The 17957-nt window shown below is 41.9% G+C and overlaps 1 protein-coding gene across 3 annotated transcripts in view; it reads left to right on the top strand.

The window, feature by feature from the left end:
• Positions 1 to 2648, top strand: part of PRORP (protein only RNase P catalytic subunit) — a 119405-nt gene extending 116757 nt beyond the window's left edge. For 2 of the 3 annotated variants that reach the window (XM_082384128.1, XM_082384129.1), the window contains exons 7-8: positions 310 to 505; positions 2330 to 2648. In XM_082384128.1, the coding sequence (XP_082240254.1) occupies positions 310 to 505; positions 2330 to 2461 (328 nt within the window). In that variant the 3' untranslated portion in view covers positions 2462 to 2648. The remainder of the gene's footprint in view (positions 1 to 309; positions 506 to 2329) is intronic. The other variant, XM_082384130.1, reaches the window with a different exon arrangement.
• Positions 2649 to 17957: the final 15309 nt, after the last annotated feature.

Below are 17957 nucleotides of genomic sequence, written 5' to 3'. Positions count from 1 at the left end.
CCAGCTTTTGAGTATGAAGAGAGAATTACTGTTAGAGTTCTCCATTCTAGTGGAAGAGCCCAGCTGAGCTGCTAAGAATCCCTAGCATTAGCATTCCTTTCCCCTTAGCTTTCCATCTGTGTTCTAGATAGCGTTGTCTACCAGCTAGGACTTGCAGGCGGCTCTTACGGATCACTGAGATCATGTCAGTTAAGAAAGCAGAACACTTCTGAGGAAAGTAGAGTAAGAAGAAAACAGCATGGTGAAGAATGCTATTCTTTGCCTCTTTGGGCGTGTGCTTGATTGTGTTCTTTCTTACGCCCGACTCAGCTCAGAGGACGATCCATTCCTTCTGTATGCCACACTGCACTCGGGGAACCACTGCAAGTTTATCACAAAAGATCTGATGCGGGACCACAAGGCCTGTCTGCCTGATGCCAAGACCCAACGCCTGTTCTTTAAATGGCAGCAGGGACATCAGCTGGCAATTGTTAGTAGGCATCCAGGATCAAAAATAACTTTTCAGGTATGTTACCTGTTCTCTACATAATGTCAGCAGAGCCAAGTAGATAGTAAGAATGTGGCATAGTCAAAGAATGTTGCAACTAGTTCTCAATGTTTTATTTTACTTTTAAATATTGATTGATTGATTTATTGATTGATTGATGTATTTGGCTGCACTGGGTCTTAGTTGCGGCATGCGTGCGGGATCTAGTTCCCCGACCAGGGATCGAACCCAGGCCCTATGCATTGGGAGCACAGAGTCTTAACCACTGGACCACCCGGGAAGTCCCTCAATGTTTTACTTTTCTCAGCTTTAGTTTGGTATTTGGAATTACCCAGATCCTAGAAACACAGAGTCTGCCAGAGCAAAGTTTTCATAGGCCAACCCCATGTTAATTGACATATTGAAAACCTGGAATGTCATCAGTTGTGACATCAATTATGTCATCAATTACAAATCCTCATATGTGTTTTTTATTCTCCTATTTATTTCCAGTAGCTCAAAATTCCATATTCCTTATGGTTCATCATAACTTCTATTTCTGCTAAATAACTCCTTTTTCCTGTTTAATCCACTGCTGTGGCACAGTCTCAATTGAGTTCTTTTTTGATTCTAGTTTAAATACCTGTAAGTATAAGGATGCCTCCTGTGTGAAAGCAAAGGGAGAAAATCTAAAGGCGAGTTACTACAGAAAAATACACTAGCCAATGATAAATATGGTCCAGTGGTCAAAAAATATATAAAACGACATTTATAGGAAATATGGTATCAAATTACCACAGAGATACAGTCAGCAAAATCAACTGTGAGAAACAATACAGGACAACTGACCTGGTTTCCTCAACAACAAAAAATTGCAAGAGAAATAGAGTTGAAAAGAGAAGCTCTAGATTACAAGAGAATTCAGCTAGTCACAATGTAATAACCTTATTTCAATTCCTATTCAAACAAATAAACTGTAAAATACAGTTACACACATATAATAATTGGGAAAATGTAAACAGTAGAAATTTGATGATGTTAAGGAATTATTAATGCTTAAGTATAATAATGATATTCCTCTTATATTTACAAAACAAGTCCTTACCTTTCAGAGATACATACTGAATTATAGAAGAAATGATATAATATCTGAGATTTACTTCAATATAATCTTGGGTGGGGGGTATGGATGAATGGGTGAAATAAGATTAGCCATGAATTGATAATGGTTGAAGCTGAGTGGCAGGTACATGGGAGTTCATTGTGCTATTTCTATATTTTTGTATATCTGAAAATTTTCTCTTTCACATACAAAATCAATAAAGGCAAAAAAAGGAATATATATATATATATTTTTTTTTTAAAATTTTTTAAGAGAGTCCTTAACCTTAAAAATGAAACCTCCCCAAAAAGAACTCCTAATAGTAGGGGGTCATCTTTTTTTTAATTGAAGTATGGTTAATTTACAATGTTCTGTTAGTTTCAAGCATACAGCAAAGTGATTCAGTTATACATATATATGTGTGTATATATATATTCTTTTTCAGATTCTTTTCCATTATAGGTTATTACAAAATATTGAGTATAGTTCCCTGTGCTATACCGTAGGTCCTTGTTGTTTACCTGTTTTACATATAGTAGTGTGTATGTGTCAATCCCAACTCCTAATTTATCCCGCCCCCTACGGCCCCCACCCCCGGCATTCATCTTCACAGAGTTAGCTGCTCTTTCAAAATCCATTGTTAAGTAAGACAGAGAATACGTCTCTGAAGCAAACTGAGAAGCTGTCAGAAGAGAAAGGGAAATGGCTAGGTATTCCTTTAGTGTTGTTCTCAATGTGTGGTTCCCTTTTTAATTCAACAGCATATTCTCATCTATGACACCGTGGTGCAAACAACGGGAGACTCGTGGCACATACCTTACGATGACGACCTGGTGGAAAGATATTCCTATGAAGTGCCAACCAAATGGCTTTGCCTTCACCGGAAGACATAAAGACGCTTACCCTCACGCTAAACTTGTGTTTGGGTGTCCTCCTGGTTGGCATCAGAGCTCTTAAGTTGATGCTTGTTTAGAGCATTGCTTCTGTCCTGTCTGATCCAGTTTGTCCTGTTTGGTCCAGTTGGTTTGCATATCAATAAATTGATTTTTTAATTAAATAAGATATAATATCTTTTCATAACCGGTTGCATTTTTTCCCCTAACATTTGTTGGGATTTGAGGCTTAGCCAAAGTTGGGGAACTTGGTGCAGAGTGATACCTACCTTTCTCCTATTGAGCCAGCTATTCCACTTACTTGGGCAACAGGGTCTTCTGGTATCCATTTTGCTACCCTTCCAGGTCCACCAATAGCAGAACCAATCCATCTGGCCCTGGGCTCCGGGTTGTTTGTAAACCCTTTCTGCATTTCTGATATCATCTCATCCTCTACATGTTATCTCCTTCCCACACTGAATCACTTGTGGTCTTCTCTGATGAGCTGGCCCAGATGTCAGAGGTGTATTAGCAACTTTTACTTATCACCCAATGATTTGGGTTGGAGGAAGATTATGATTGTTTCTTCTTCATGCTATTATGCCTTTTCCAGACTTCAACATTTTGTGAACACTATTAATTCCATCACTTGGTATGAGGGCTTTCTAAAGTATATAGATTATTTTCATTTTATCAAGTTTGACTTACTTTACCAAAGTGAGTAAGTTGTTGCCTCTCTGTTTTACTCCCTTGCTAGGCAGCTTATATCTTGATTTTAGCTGAAAATATTCGTGTCTGTAACACTTCATAACAGTTCTTTCCTTACTCATACATACTATATGATTTGATATTCAAGAGCAGACAAAACCAGTCTATGGTGATAAAAATCAGAATACTAGTTGCCTGAGGAAAATGGCACAAGAGAACTTTGTGGGGGTGATGGAAAGTTCTGAGTGGTGCTGACATAGGTGTATGTATATATTAGTCAAATTCATCACACTAAACACTTAAAATTGATGCATTTACGACAACGTAACTGAAAAAAGTATGTTAGCATAAAATTATTTACATGAAAAAACAAAGACTTCATTTATATCAAACAATGTACATGGATATAAGTAAGGTGTGTATTATGCACAGAGAGACAATCCAGGAAAAACAGAGGAGGGGATGTTTTACCTCCTTACGCCATTGTTGGATTCAACACTGCTGCCCCCTAGAGGAAGGAGCTCTCCAGACAAGTGCCTGATAAATTGAGGGCATTGAAAGATGCTGAGAATCGGAAAGCTCTCATAAATCCAACCTGTTTATTTTCTAGATTTCATGAACTACCTACTTAGAACACTGTGCTTTCAGCGAGCTAAACTTTTTTAAAAGAAACTATCCTAGTTTTAAGAAAATTAGGAAAGAAAGCATTTGTTAAATAAGCTTGTCTAAAAGCTTAATGCAAATTCCTCACAAGTTGCTCTAGAGATGGGAGAGGATACAAAAAGAATCGTAGAACTTCAGAGCAGGAGTGAACCTTGAAGAACATAAAGTCCAACAGTCGCATTTTATAGAGGAGGAATAGATCCAGGAAGATGCAATGGCTCCCTTGGATCCCACAGCTAGTTAGTAGAGACATTTCAACCATAACCCAGCTCTTCTGATTCTCAAGTCAAATAGTCTTTCTTCTACTGTACACTGTAACTTAGACTAGAGTAGTTCATAAAAACACAGACAGACTGAATGGTAGAGCATCCGGTATGTAGATTTAGAAACTTTGTTAGCCACATAAGAGAAAGTGGGGAGAATGAGAGGAAGGGAACAGGCAGGACAACCTCTTAAAGGGCCCACGTTTACACGGTGGCTCATCAGGGTAGAAAATTGTGTTAGGGAAACTACATTATTTTTGAACTCTTTAATACCATTCCAAAACAAAACCCTGATTTCTGCTTGAGGTAAATTGAGGTGCATCTGTCATTTGTCTGGGAGTAGGGGAATTCTAGGGCTGCTCAGAGTCAATCGCACTGACGCGGGACCTTGGAGAGTTCAGGGATTATCTGAATGGAGGCAGCTGGTACCCAACACTTAGGCTGCCTTTTGTATTCTGATCACCTGAGTGAGACAAAAGCGAATTCAAGGTCCCAGACACAGTGGGAAGAAGGAATTCTTTAAAAACCTGTGCCCTGGATTGAGAGTATCTTTAAAGTCGGCCAGCCATGAACAATGAAAGCTTTGAAAGGGCACTGACTCTGCCACTGAAAAGTATGTCTAAAATGCTTTGTGCTTCCCTCTGGCATGCTCCTGAATTTATACTCTCTTTTCCTCCCGCTGTTCTCAGACCCGGTAAAGATAAAATCTCAAAGGAGAAACCTGAGCTCATTCTCTCAGGGCTCTGCTGGGACTGCCTCACCTCAGGTGCCTTGTTCTTCACATTAAATGAATTTTTCTCTTCAAGTTTGCACTTAAATATAATTACTGCTTCCCTGTTCCTTTAGCAGGTTTCTTGCTTTTTAAAAAACTGTCCTAAGGTGCTATAAAATGCATATGTGTTCACATTAGATTTCTTTTTCCCTGATAGCTTCATTCTAGAGCAGGCATGGAAAGGAAGTGTATGTTATGTAGGCACCTGAATTCTGGCCCATCATGGTGAGTCTCATCTTTGCTAAAAGTCAAAATTATCGGGATACTTGAGGGCAAAGCTAAATGGAGTCTAGATCCGGTACTTTGCCCATCCTTCAGCAACTTGGAATTTCCAGAGTGAGAAACATCTAAGGGAACCCTTGTGGGAATGACTGGGAGTAGAGGAACATAGACCACTCTGATGAAATTGTGGGATTTAGATTTGGGTTCTTTCAGGGCTGGGACTTAAGCAGAACTAAGAGTTCTTAGTAAGTGGAACAAGGCAGCTGCTGGAGCCTCTTATAACCCCAGGGTGACAGTAGAGTTGCCAGATAAAATACGGTCTCCCAATTAAATTTGAATTTCAGATAAATGACAGTTTTTTGTATAAGCACGTCACAAGTATTGCAGGGACATACTTACACTAAAAATATTCACTGCCTATCTAAAATTCACAATAGGGCATCCTATATTTCTATTTGCTACATCTGGCAACCCTAGGTGGGAATTAGATGAGAGGATGAGGGGTAGTGGGAAATGAGGCATCTCTAAAGCCCACAGCCCTACAGGAGGCCGGAGGGGAACAAGGATAAGAAAGGATCTAAGGGACTTCCCTGGTGGCGCAGTGGTTAAGAATCTGCCTGCCAATGCAGGGGACACGGGTTCGATCCCTGGTCTGGGAAGATCCTACATGCCGCAGAGCAACTAAACCTGTGCTCCACAACTACTGAAGCCCGCGTGCCTAGAGCCTGTGCTCCGCAACAAGAGAAGCCACCGCAATGAGAAGCCTGCGCACTGCAACGAAGAGTAGCCCCAGCTCGCTGCAACTAGAGAAAGACTGCACACAGCAACAAAAGACCCAATGCAGCCAAAAATAAAAGTAAAATAAATAAATTAAAAAAAAAAAAAGATTCCCTGAGGACTTTTCTCCCCAAGTTTTGTCTCTGTTGGCAATACTTGATCTGACGGATGCTTCCAGAGACTGTACATATACAACTTGCCTTCAACCAGGAATTGAAATAAACAGGAAGACAATTATCTAGTCACTGATAACAGCTAAAAATTGTTTTGCTACCAGAGTACTCTCAGAAATACACTGTTATCAAATGGATTAAGTTATTAAAATAACCATGATAATTTATTATAAATAGCAGTGTTATGTAAAGGGTTTCTGGTAGCTTCTGACAAGAAAGTTGATGTAGAATTAATTTCATCCATATTTAACTGATTACCTCATTAATCTCTTTGATGTTAGTTAAAATTCAGCCCAAGAAGCAAATACTTGAGAAATCACAATTTCTAATATGGTAGAGACATAAATTCATTTTAAGGAGACCAGTCTCAGCTGGGCTAGAACATTACTAAGAATCAAGTTTAGTTCACATCTAAATATTGAAAGTCCATTTTTTTTCTTTTTTTAAATTTTTATGTATTAAAAAATTTTTAATTGAAGTATAGTTGAATTACAATGATTCAGGTGTACAGCAAAGTAATTCAGATATATATATACATATATATATATTCATTTTTAGATTCTTTTCCATTATAGGTTATTACAAGATATTGAATATAGTTCCCTGTGCTATACAGTAGGTCCTTGTTGCTTATGAAAGTCCATTATTAAAGCAGATTTCTTGTGCTTTCTATGACTGCATCAGAACAAAGAATGTCAGTGTCCGGAATTCCCTGACAATTCTACTCCTCATTTGGCTCGCTGGGACAGAGTGGCATCCTGGCCTGGGAGGATACTATGGGGCCTCCACCTCCATGAAACAGCTTCCTTGGGAAGTGGTTATGGCAGGTTGTCCGAAAGGTAAGTCCCTCACCTAGACTCATTGCTTAAGATGTACTGTATTACTAATTCTTTAAAAATAAATCATTCTTGTATTTTCTTCCTTTTTTCAGTGACCTTGTCCTAGAATCCAAAGCTGAATGAAACAGGTTCCTTTGGAAGTGGTTATGGCAGGTTGTCCGAAAGGTAAGTCCCTCACCTAGACTCATTGCTTAAGATGTACTGTATTACTAATTCTTTAAAAATAAATCATTCTTGTATTTTCTTCCTCTTTTCAGTGACCTTGTCCTAGAATCCAAAGCTGAATATTTTTATCCTCTGCTCCAAAGCTGAGTAGTCTAATGCTATTAAGTTTTTATACACATGTATGCCTTTCATATATATATACACACATATATATATAATTTTTTTAAGGATCATTCATTCTCTATAAGCTCTTTTGTAATGCAGTTTTTTCCCACCTGACAGAAAATGAAACTTTTCCTTGTTCTCATAGTCTTCTATCATTTCTTCCTCATGTACTCCAAACATCATAATATAAATTCATAAAATGAGGCAGTCAGGTTAAGCTAGGGCATTGCTGTATACCATAAAATACTATTTGCATGGTTGTATACTCACAAACTACTCCTCCAGGTTTCCTTGTGTTCAGAAGGAAATTTGTGTTCCAGGAAGCTGTCACCCTGATGATAGCTACTGGCTCAAATTAAGGATCGTGTCCTTTGGCACTTAGCCCTGTTCTGGCAGAAGTTCTCAAATCCTTGAAGAAATGGGTCTTTTCCAAGTTAGGCCCTCTGATCTCCAGCTCCTAAAGAAATAAACTCTGGTCAGACCAAGTATTTGAAGAGAAAGCCTGAGGAAGTTTTGCTGCTTGACACAGATAGAGAGCTTTTTATTTTTTAAAGTAAATCATCTGGCTCTTTTTGTTCTTTGATACAGCAAGGGAGGTTTCTGTGAGGAAATCGGTACTGAACAGTTTGTGCTTTATAAATGTCAGTAGATTTTTTTCCTTCCCAATCCCACTGCCATTATCCCCAGAGATTTCAACACCATCCATATTCTGGTCTCATCGTTTCTTATCCACTTAAACTCTGATGATTTTCGGCCCCCTGTGAGACGCCAACCTGGATCTTTTAAACTACTCAAAAGTGCTCCACTTTCAGGATATCAGACTTTTGAGCTCTTCATTTTGACTACAACCTCCTTAACCTGCTCCATTCCTTCATCCCGACCACCAGTTCCTAGATCTGTTCTTAGGCCTATTCCTTCCTCACCTAGAGGCCTCTCTTATCCATCCGCATCTGGCTTCGCTTGCCTTCTTACTCACCCCACTCCATCGTCAAACCACTCATTTCATGGATGACTTCAGTAATACTTCAGATCCTTTCATTCATTTCACCTCCTGTGGTACCCATCTTATCAATTCTAAACCGAACTTTGGGTAGCCCCATACCATTCCACTTTCTCCTCTCCTATACCATAGTATTGCTAGAAAAGTCACGAAATTATGCTACTAGTACTTCACTCCCATTTGAAGGTCCTTTGTTTCACCTTTCAATGAATTCCCTGTTAATTCCCTGAAGGAGCTCTCCCAACTTTTGCCATCTTAACTTGAAAAGAGCTCATCTCCTGCAGCCTCCATTTCCTTTTCTGTTCAGTGGGGAAGAGGGTGCCAGCGTACTTCTCAAACTCTAATGGACATGGGATCCTGTTTAAAGTGCTGATTCTGATTCAGGTCTGGTGTGCCTGGTGATGCCAAGGCTGCAGACCATGTTTCTGAGTAGTAGTTTGAGTAGTCTCAAATGAGCTCCAAGTTTATTTAAAAATAATAATAATAGTGCAACACTCATGATTCTAAGTCCTGAATCATAACCTGGCCACTCTCACTCTCAGCAGATGACTTAAGCAGGAACTAAAAGCCATCTGTTAAGAGCCTCTTCAGCAATTTTTGCCCTTTCTAGCAACTTTCTTTCCTCACCCTTTTCTCCCTTTTCTAGGTTACTTTTTCTACCTGCCTCCATACTATCCTTTCTTGCTAACTTGAGAACTTGTTTTCTCAGTTAATCTCTTTCCATGGGCTCATTCCCCCATCTAACTACAATACCTTTTGGCTTCTAGCCTGACAAAACTGTGCTTCCCTAGGGATAATTTAACAGCCAAACTTCTCAGAGGAAGGAGCCATCTCTACCCCAGCTTTCTTTCCAATTCTACATTTGCAGCTGAGCATTTCTACCTTGGTAGCCTGTGGCCCCTCAAACTCAACCACGGTGAAAACAATTCATCTTCACCCCAACAGAGTGACCTCCTGCCTTACTTTATGTTATTTTTTCCTGCTCCTTTCCCCCTACTTACATACCTAATCAATTAGCAAATTGTGTTGATTCCACCTTCAAAATATCTGTTGTAGGCTAATTATTCAACTCTTAACTACCTTTCCAAAGGAAATAATCCTTTTCTAAAAAATTTGTACATGAAGGTATTCTTCATAATAATGTTATTGATAATAATAACAAAATTGGAAATAACGAAATGTTCAAAACAAGGGAGGGAAGAAATAAATATAATTTTAAACGTTACAGTGATTAAAATGATACTTTGTGTGTTGGCATGGGTTAAATGACAAAACATCTACAAAATGGTATGTTTAATATGATCCCATTTTTTAAATAGGAAGGAAGGAAGGAAAGAGACATTTGGAGAAAAGTATCTGAAAGAAATAATATTTTGTTGATTCCAAAATGTTAATAGGTATCTCTGCATGCTGGGATTGTGGTTGATTTTTAGTTGTCTTCATCTTCTGCACAATCTGAAATTGTTACATGTGTAATAGGATGTTAGAATAGGACTCTTTCTGCCTCAGTTTCCACTGAGGCACAAATACAGTAGATACCGAGATTCCCAGGTAAATGTGAGGTAGACAGTACATATGCAGAATTTACAAAAAGAATAAAGGAGAATCTGCCTCACAACTCCCGGACCCTTAATCAGGCCAAAGATATCAAAGAGTCAGAGGAAGGAAAAAGATAAAGATGTTTCCTTGTAGAGAGCTGTGGCCAGGCTCCTGGTTCCTTAGGTACCCTCTGACCCCAGGACCCCAGGAAAGATGCCTCAATAGGAATACTTAGAGCTTCTCTTGCAGTCTGTGGAGCCCAGAACTTCAGAGAAAGCTGAAGCCTCTGTGGATGGGCCTGACTCTGCAAAAGTTACAGGATGACAGCAGGGCTGACAAGAGACATTGGAAACGAGCCAGAGAGGGCTACTGCCTTGGACTTTCCTGGCACTGCAGGTTTCCTGAGGTCCAGATGGGGGCCAGATGGGTGGGAAGAGAGTTGCCTTAGGTTGTCTTGGGCTGGAGGGGAACTTCGGGATGGCCAGGGGTTGAAGGAGTGCAAGTGGCCACCTACATATAAAAACCGATGGGCTCAGCAGAGAACCACTGAAGAGCCTTAGAAGAGTGGCCAAGCGGAAAAGCATCAGCTTTAACCATCTGTCAGGCTCACCAGAGACTCCAGCTATAAACATCTGCTCGGCCTAGAAGGCATTGAGCCACCCACCCTTACCTATCCTCCACTGCCCATCCTCCACCTTGGCTGGGGCGGGGCGTGTGGAGGGTGTGAAGGAGGTAAGGGTGGAACTGAGCCAGGAGTGATTAAGGAGGAAAAGTTAACCATGCCCCCACCCCTTTCCACTGGAAGATTTAGTACGAAACCGACCTAAGCTGACAGAATAGAAATGATGCAGTGCTGTTTGGAATCTATTGGTATAGAACGGGATATTCTAATTTCTGAATCGATACTGCATTTGTTAAAGTAACCGTAGCACTGCATATTATCTAAGAGGAACGGAAAAGTAAGGGAGCATACCCGGGTTTTCATCTAGAGGCAGGAAAAATGAAAGGAAGAGTGGGAGAACAAAAGTCAGATTGTAGTTTTATCACAGTCTGTTCATCACACTTGTTACCAGAACCCAGATGCCCCCTTGCGCTCACTTCCATCATTTCTTGCCTCCATAAAGGTAACCACTGTCTAGTCTTCCAACAGTATAGATTCCTTTTGCCTGTTTTTGTGCTTTATGTAAATGAAATCAGTCAGGCTGTGCTCTTTTGTGGCTGGCTTCTTTCATTCAATATTGTGGGAGGTTCATCTATATTGTCACATGTAATTGTATCTCATTCATTTTCATTACTATATGATGTTCTATAGTGTGAATATACCACAATTTATTCGTTCTACTGTTGATGGGCATTTGGATAGCTTCTAGTTTTTGCCTATTACAAATAGTGCTATGAATAGTGTATCTCTTTTTATAATGGGCGGAGGGCTATTTAAAAGTCTCTGGCATCTTCTTTCCTTTCCGTTTCCATAACTACCACCCCAGTTCAGGCCTTCACAAACGTTCACTGGGACTATTAGCAATGGCCTCCTGATTGATATGCCCATCTATAGTTCATTATAAATACTGCCACCAAGTTTATCTTCTGAGAGCATAATTCTAATCATGCCATTTCCCTTACTCAGAAACGTCAAATGTCTCCCCATTGCCTTCCACCCAGAGCAGAAGTTCCTTTTCTTGGCATTCAAGGCCTCCTCCCTGCCTTTGTACTCCAGAACATTTTTGTGTCCTAGTCAAGCTAAGCCACTGCCATGCCCTAAACACAGGCTCTTTTTTTCTTCCTCTGCTTCTCTGTTCTTGCCACCCCGAGTCCATGTTGCATCGTGGTGCCACTCACACTGTTCCTAACAGCGAACACAACTGTCAGAGTGCTTGTCCTCCCAAGTTGAGCTCGGATATATTTCTTTCAGCAGGCGGCTTGCATTCCCTTTGGCCAAAGTCATTTCCCATCTGCAGTGCTTTGTTGGACACTACCTTACATATCGTGTGCTGCCTCGTGTTAGTATTGCTCTCATTTGTGTTTCATCTTTCTTCCCCACTGAACTTTCTTCCCCATCTGGTTCATCTGTGTGTCTCCAGAGCAGTCAGCCCAGCTGCTTACCCCTAGAAGAGGCTCAGTAGACGTTTGTTGAATTATTTTGGAGAAGTTGTTTGAAAATGTCTTCCTGATTTTTACCTCTGATTCCCACTTCTCCTTTGAGTGAATTCCCCTCTTGCTCCTTGGTATTTTGTGTGTGTGCCGGCTAGCTCGGGAACATACTCTTTGGTGTCTGATGCTTCAACGGATCCTCAAGAAATAATGGTAACTTCTCAATGCCACCCTCTTTAATCATACCATTTAAGCCCCTCCCCGCATCTTAAAGGAATTAACTATTTATTTATTAGGCATCTATTTTGTACATGGACCATGAAAACTGGAATAAAATTTGCTATGCACTTGCAAGACATCATTGCAGAGTTTTTAATCTTGAAAATGTTTTAGTCTGTTGTCTATGGTTGACTTTTGAAACTTGCCTTTGTTTCACCACGATGGATGAATTGCACACTGGGTGAAATTCACGGATCTCAGTTGCGGTTTATCAAGTACTTTCAAAGCAAGTAGAACATAACACTGGAGCACTCTCTTGCTTTCCCATCGATACCTGGGTTCTCAAGAACTAGTTCCTCGATTAGTGACGGAAAATATTGGTTATAATGATCAGACACCTCATTCATTTGCTCTCTCCCCCAGTTATCTCAAGGGAACTTGGCTCCTTCTGAGCACCAGAGATGACTTAATTTTGCGGTAAGAAAATAGGAATTAGAGGAAGCCAATTAGGAAACCTCAAGGAAGAGGAAGTGTCTCCAGGCTGAAAGGAAGGCTGTTGAGTCTTATTTCCTCTCTGTTCTTGACTCATCCTCTCGGTGCCTGACCAACTTCTGCACCACCCTTTCCCCACCTGATCGGGGGGCTGAAATGGGTGTGGGGTGAGATTGGGGGTAGTGAGCAGAGTGAATAAAGTCAAATAACATTCATAAAGACACCAAGATGTAGGGATACACCATGGGTGTGAAAATCTCAGTGAACTCATTGATGCTTACGATTCCCATCCCCGTCCACAGTCATGGGTGAGGCTGCATGTACGCAGGATAGGGTGAGTGAGAATTGGCTGCTTTCTAAGTTAAGAAAACAGACTGAGTTTCACTTCTGAACAATAGCAGAGTGCAGTGCAGGCTGGTGCAGTACTTGGCTTCCTTCTGTACTAGGGATAGATCAAAACAAAATAGCCAACGATCCGGGCTTTATTCACCAGTGTCCCCTCCTTTCACAAAGAGAGAAGCTGAGTTCAAGTCTATTAGTAGGTGACTTATTTTCATTGTGTTTAATATTGTTTTCCTCCATGCCTGTAAGGTGGGTACAGCGTGCTCACCTGTTTGAGAGAAGAAACCGAGGTGGTGGCCACCAGGTGATCACTGGCAAGGCTCAGATTCAAATCCAGTGCTTCTGACACGCAAAGCAAAGCCTGACCATGTTCAGGACTCAGGCCCCTCCCTTCCCCATCTTATTTTTCACTGGAACATTTGCTGTTCTCTCAAGCTATGAAAGGCTTCCTGTGTTATCATGCTTAAGGGGAAGTTGTATGTTAAAAACCACCAACGGTTAAGCCCAAGCCAGCTGGGGTCTTCCATTGCTTCTTCCAGTATTCTGGGGAGACCCATGAGAATTCTTAGTGTTTCTCAAAGTCCTTAGCTTTCAGAAACAAGAGCTCAGTCATCAGTCAAGCATTGGGTCTTCATTTAAGGGACAGTTTGGGAAAACAAGAGAAACATCAAAAGTTGTAAGAGTTGTTTTAGCTATAACAACTTCAGTATGAAGTTGTTATAGCTAAAAATCAAGAGTGACCTGAAAGCTAAAGGTTTTGGCTCTCTAGAAGGGGTTCCTGGAGAGATTTAGTTAAATGTCCTTTGGGTTGAGCTGCTACAAGTTTATTCCCTTTCAAATCAAAGGACAGCATTATCATTATTGGAGATGACTGACAGAAGCCAGACGCAGAATTATATTGACTGGAAAGGAAAGGATGGAGTAGCAGGGAAATGATAGCTGTATGACTGCTATGTTGAACCCACCATTGGTATTGGAGGGTGAGAGAACCACACTAGGTGTTATGGGGGAGAGCGCTGGGGAGTGTTGCCTTATTGGAATATGGTTTGAAGGGCTTTTGAGTAGAAGCATAACCAAGTGCCTCATATAAGTCACGGTAGCACTTCCCACACCACGTTTGATGCCCCATTTGTCCCTCTCCTTTGCCCATAAATTATAGGACTGGAGTACAAAGAAATCACCCTTTTCTTTTTCCCCAAGACTCAAACAGATTGACAACTCCTAGGTAGCCAACCATAGCTACTGGGGTACGGGAAGAGCTTTAGGGTTTCTATTGGTATGAGAAAGATACAGATAGAGAGAAATACGAACGGAACTAGGTTCTTACCCTCAGTCCCCTGAGGAGGCACCTGATGGCTCAAAGTCTGACCAGGGAGCTACCTCCCTTCTACTGTCCACACAGGGCTGCCACATCCCTAGCTCTGTTGTGGCCACAGTTGACCTCTGGGGCCCCTTAACATCAGGGAATCCTAACTCTCCTAAGATACTCTATTACCAATGTTTCAGCACCTGCTAATATCACATGGAAACACAGATAAGCTTCATTTTTATATTCCCTGGCTCACTGAAACCACCAGCAGAGCGTCTTAAGCTAAGGGCTAAATTCTTATCTTGCCTTTAAACACCATGTGATTCAGCATGTCTGCAGTCACTGGGAATCTACGCGGCCAGTTTTTACCTTTGCCTTGTGGGTAACCCCTACCTTCCACCTACCTCCACCCCCAGGGGAGAATGTGGGCCTTGTCAAATGGAGGCCCCCAGGAGATTTTCCAAGACTCACGAGATGTCAAGTCATCTCTAAAAGTTTTCAAAAAACCAGAAAGTCATTTCAGAAAGTCTAACTTAGTGGCCCAACAGAGAGGAGGGTCAAATTTTCCATACAGACACAGCAAGTCTGCCCCCATAGGCTTGTGTTAAAGCTGCAGGAACACTGGTCCCCAGACTTCTGTGAAAGCTCCCCAACCCAGGGGGAAGTCCACCTGGGTGAGTAGATTAGCTGCTGCTTGGTACCCAAGGCACATATTCGTGAAGCCTGCTTCCTGGGGATTTCCCTTAGCAATGGAATCAGCAAGGGGTTCGTCTTTCTGAAAGATTTCCCAGAGGAATCCATTGGCCTTGTGGAAAACCCTCAAATTCTAATATAAAATCTCTGGGCTTTTAGGTTTTTGAGATTTGGATTTTTCATTTATTCACAAATCTCTTCAAATAAAAACAGTTCAACATAGTAGAAAACCCAAATAGTGAGAATGCATATTCAGTGAATGATCAGAGCGCCTCCTTCATGCTAGGTACTGTTTGGCACTGAGGATACACCGGGGAGCAAAACAGATGTGGCCACTGCCCTCAAGGAGCCTGATGTTCTAATTCTAGCTTTCAGTTTGTGTTGTATTGAAAATGAGGTCGATTCCTTCCAGGAACTATCCTTTAGGGTATTAATATGTATATGCCATCCAAAATCCTATGCCTCTTTTAGGGCCCAGCTTAAATGCAACCTCAACAGAGGATCAGAATTTGTTTGAATGTGTGAAATAATTTTCACAGCCTGAAGTGTGTGTGATTTTAAATATCCCATCATTGCATGGCAGGGAACACCCAGGGATGCTTCACAGCGGGTCGTGTCTATGTGGGAAGGAAAGGCAGCTATGAAAGCATTTCTCAATTGTTCCCTGTCTTTCTACAGTTTTTAGTTCAACTTGACAGTCATTTACTGAACTTTCATGAGCCAAGCCCCATGCCAGGGGTGGTAGAGAATACAGAGATAAGAAGTATTCAGGCTCTGCCCTGCCAGTCTTTAGTGAAGCCCCTACACACAACTCTTTAAGGTAAACCATATGATTACCAATACTTGACGCTTTTGACCTACAGAAATGGTCATTTCACTTGGTTCAGGCTAATAAAAGAATCAAGTTGTATGCACTAGGCATATAGGGGAAAAGAGGCAGATTGGTGGATCTGAGCTTCTTAGATGACGAGATGGGAATGAGTGTCCTTACAGGAGGAACAGGAGTGTCGGGGAAGGGGAGAGCCTGAGGAGGGTCGGGTGGTGCTTCTCAGAGCTGTGCTGTGGAATGTAGCCCTGCAATGGAAGCAGGAGGATGAAGTGGAAGACAAGGCTGAAAAGATAGGTACAAGGTCAGCTAAGCTCAAGGCTGAATTTGATTCAGGAGCTCAAAGAAATCTGGGCAGAGAAGCAACCCACTGAGATCTTGCTCAAGAAAATGAATCCAAGAATGTGGATCAACAAGAAGAGATGCTACTGTGCCAGACCAGGCAAACTGGAAAAGGGGTCTTAATCCAGACAGGGGCAGTGGGAGTGAAAAGCAGATGGAGTTACCCCATAGGAATAATCAAGAGGATTTGGTGACTGACCAGACAGGAAGGCAAAAATCACAGCCGTTTAATGAGTGCTATTATGTGCTAGGTATTTTGTTTAACACCTCACTTTCTTGCCTTCTCTCATTTAATCCTCACAACAGCCCCCATAAAGTGGATCTTACCCAAATTTAACAGATAAGGAAATCCAGACTTAGGGAGGTTGCATAAGATCACATATCTGGTAACTGTCACAAATGGGATTTAAATTCAGGTTTAAATAGAAAGGGATGCACTCCTAATCCCTATGCTGTAAGGGATTCATTCATTCTACTAATATTTATTGAGCACTTAATACATGCTAGGTATTGTTCAAGCTGCCTGAGCTATACCAGTGAACAAAACAAAGATTCTTGCCCTCATGGAACTTGGGTTGGGGGAGGAGAGACAATAAACAGTGAACAAAATTATGAATTATACAACAGAAAAGAGGAGAGCAGAATAAGAAGGATCAAGACTACATGGGGGGGCTTCCCTGGTGGCGCAGTGGTTAAGAATCTGCCTGGCAATGCAGGGGACATGGGTTCGAGCCCTGGTCCGGGAAGATCCCACATGCCGCAGAGCAAATAAGCCCATGTGCCACAACTACTGAGCCTGAGCTCTAGAGCCCGCAAGCCACAACTACTGAGCCCTCGCGCCACAACTACTGAAACACCTAGAGCACCTAGAGCCTGTGCTCCGCAACAAGAAAAGCCACCGCAATGAGAAGCCCGTGCACCGCAACGAAGAGTAGCCCCTGCTCGCCACAACTAGAGAAAGCTCGCGCACAGCAACGAAGACCCAAGGCAGCCAAAAAAAAAAAAAAAAAATAATAATAATAATAATTTTTAAAAAGCTTGTGTTAAAAAAAAGACTACATGGGGACAGAATAGGAAGTTTTGGGGAAGTGAAGGCTGCTGCAAGGTTTTGGCTCTGAGGACTTGGAAAGTGTGGTATGAGGGACAGGAACTGGCTTGGGAGAAAAGAAATGGAATGAGGTGTTCTGTTTTATTTTATTGATTGATTGATTTTTGGCGGAGTTGGGTCTTCGTTGCTGTGCGCGGGCTTTCTCTAGTTGCGGTGAGCGGGGGCTACTCTTCGTTGTGGTGCACAGGCTTCTCATTGTGGTGGCTTCTCTTGTTGCGGAGCTCGGTCTCTAGGTGCGCGGGCTTCAGCAGTTGTGGCGAACGGGCTTAGATGCTCTGCGGCACGTGGGATCTTCCCAGACCAGGGCTCGAACCCGTGTCCCCTGCACAGACAGGTGGATTCTTAACCACTGCGCCACCAGGGAAGTCCCAGGTGTTCTGTTTTAAACATGCTGGGTTTTGAGGTACCATGTATCTCAATGTGAAAAATGTCATATATGCGATTAGAGAAGACTCAGCACCAGAGAAGGATCCAGCTAGAGACCTAGTTTTGAGGAAATATCAGCATAGAGGGGGCTGTTGAATGAGTTCACCCTCCTAGCAGCCTTACAGAGAACTCATTTTATCTATGACTCTTCAGGTAAACTGTAGGAATTACAGTTTAGGAGGCTTGCTCAGTGTCTGAGAAAAAAAAAAAAAGTACTCAAAAGGTCAGGAGGAGGGCTTCCCTGGTGGCGCAGTGGTTGATAATCTGCCTGCCAATGCAGGGGACACGGGTTCGAGCCCTGGTCTGGGAAGATCCCACATGCCGCGGAGCAACTAGGCCCGTGAGCCACAACTACTGAGCCTGCGCGTCTGGAGCCTGTGCTC

The sequence above is a fragment of the Balaenoptera borealis genome (assembly GCF_965194805.1).
Source record: "Balaenoptera borealis genome assembly, chromosome: 3".
Taxonomy (NCBI): Eukaryota; Metazoa; Chordata; class Mammalia; order Artiodactyla; family Balaenopteridae; genus Balaenoptera; species Balaenoptera borealis.
The sequence above is the reverse complement of the archived record's forward strand: the minus strand, read 5'-3'. Positions and strand labels throughout refer to the sequence as shown.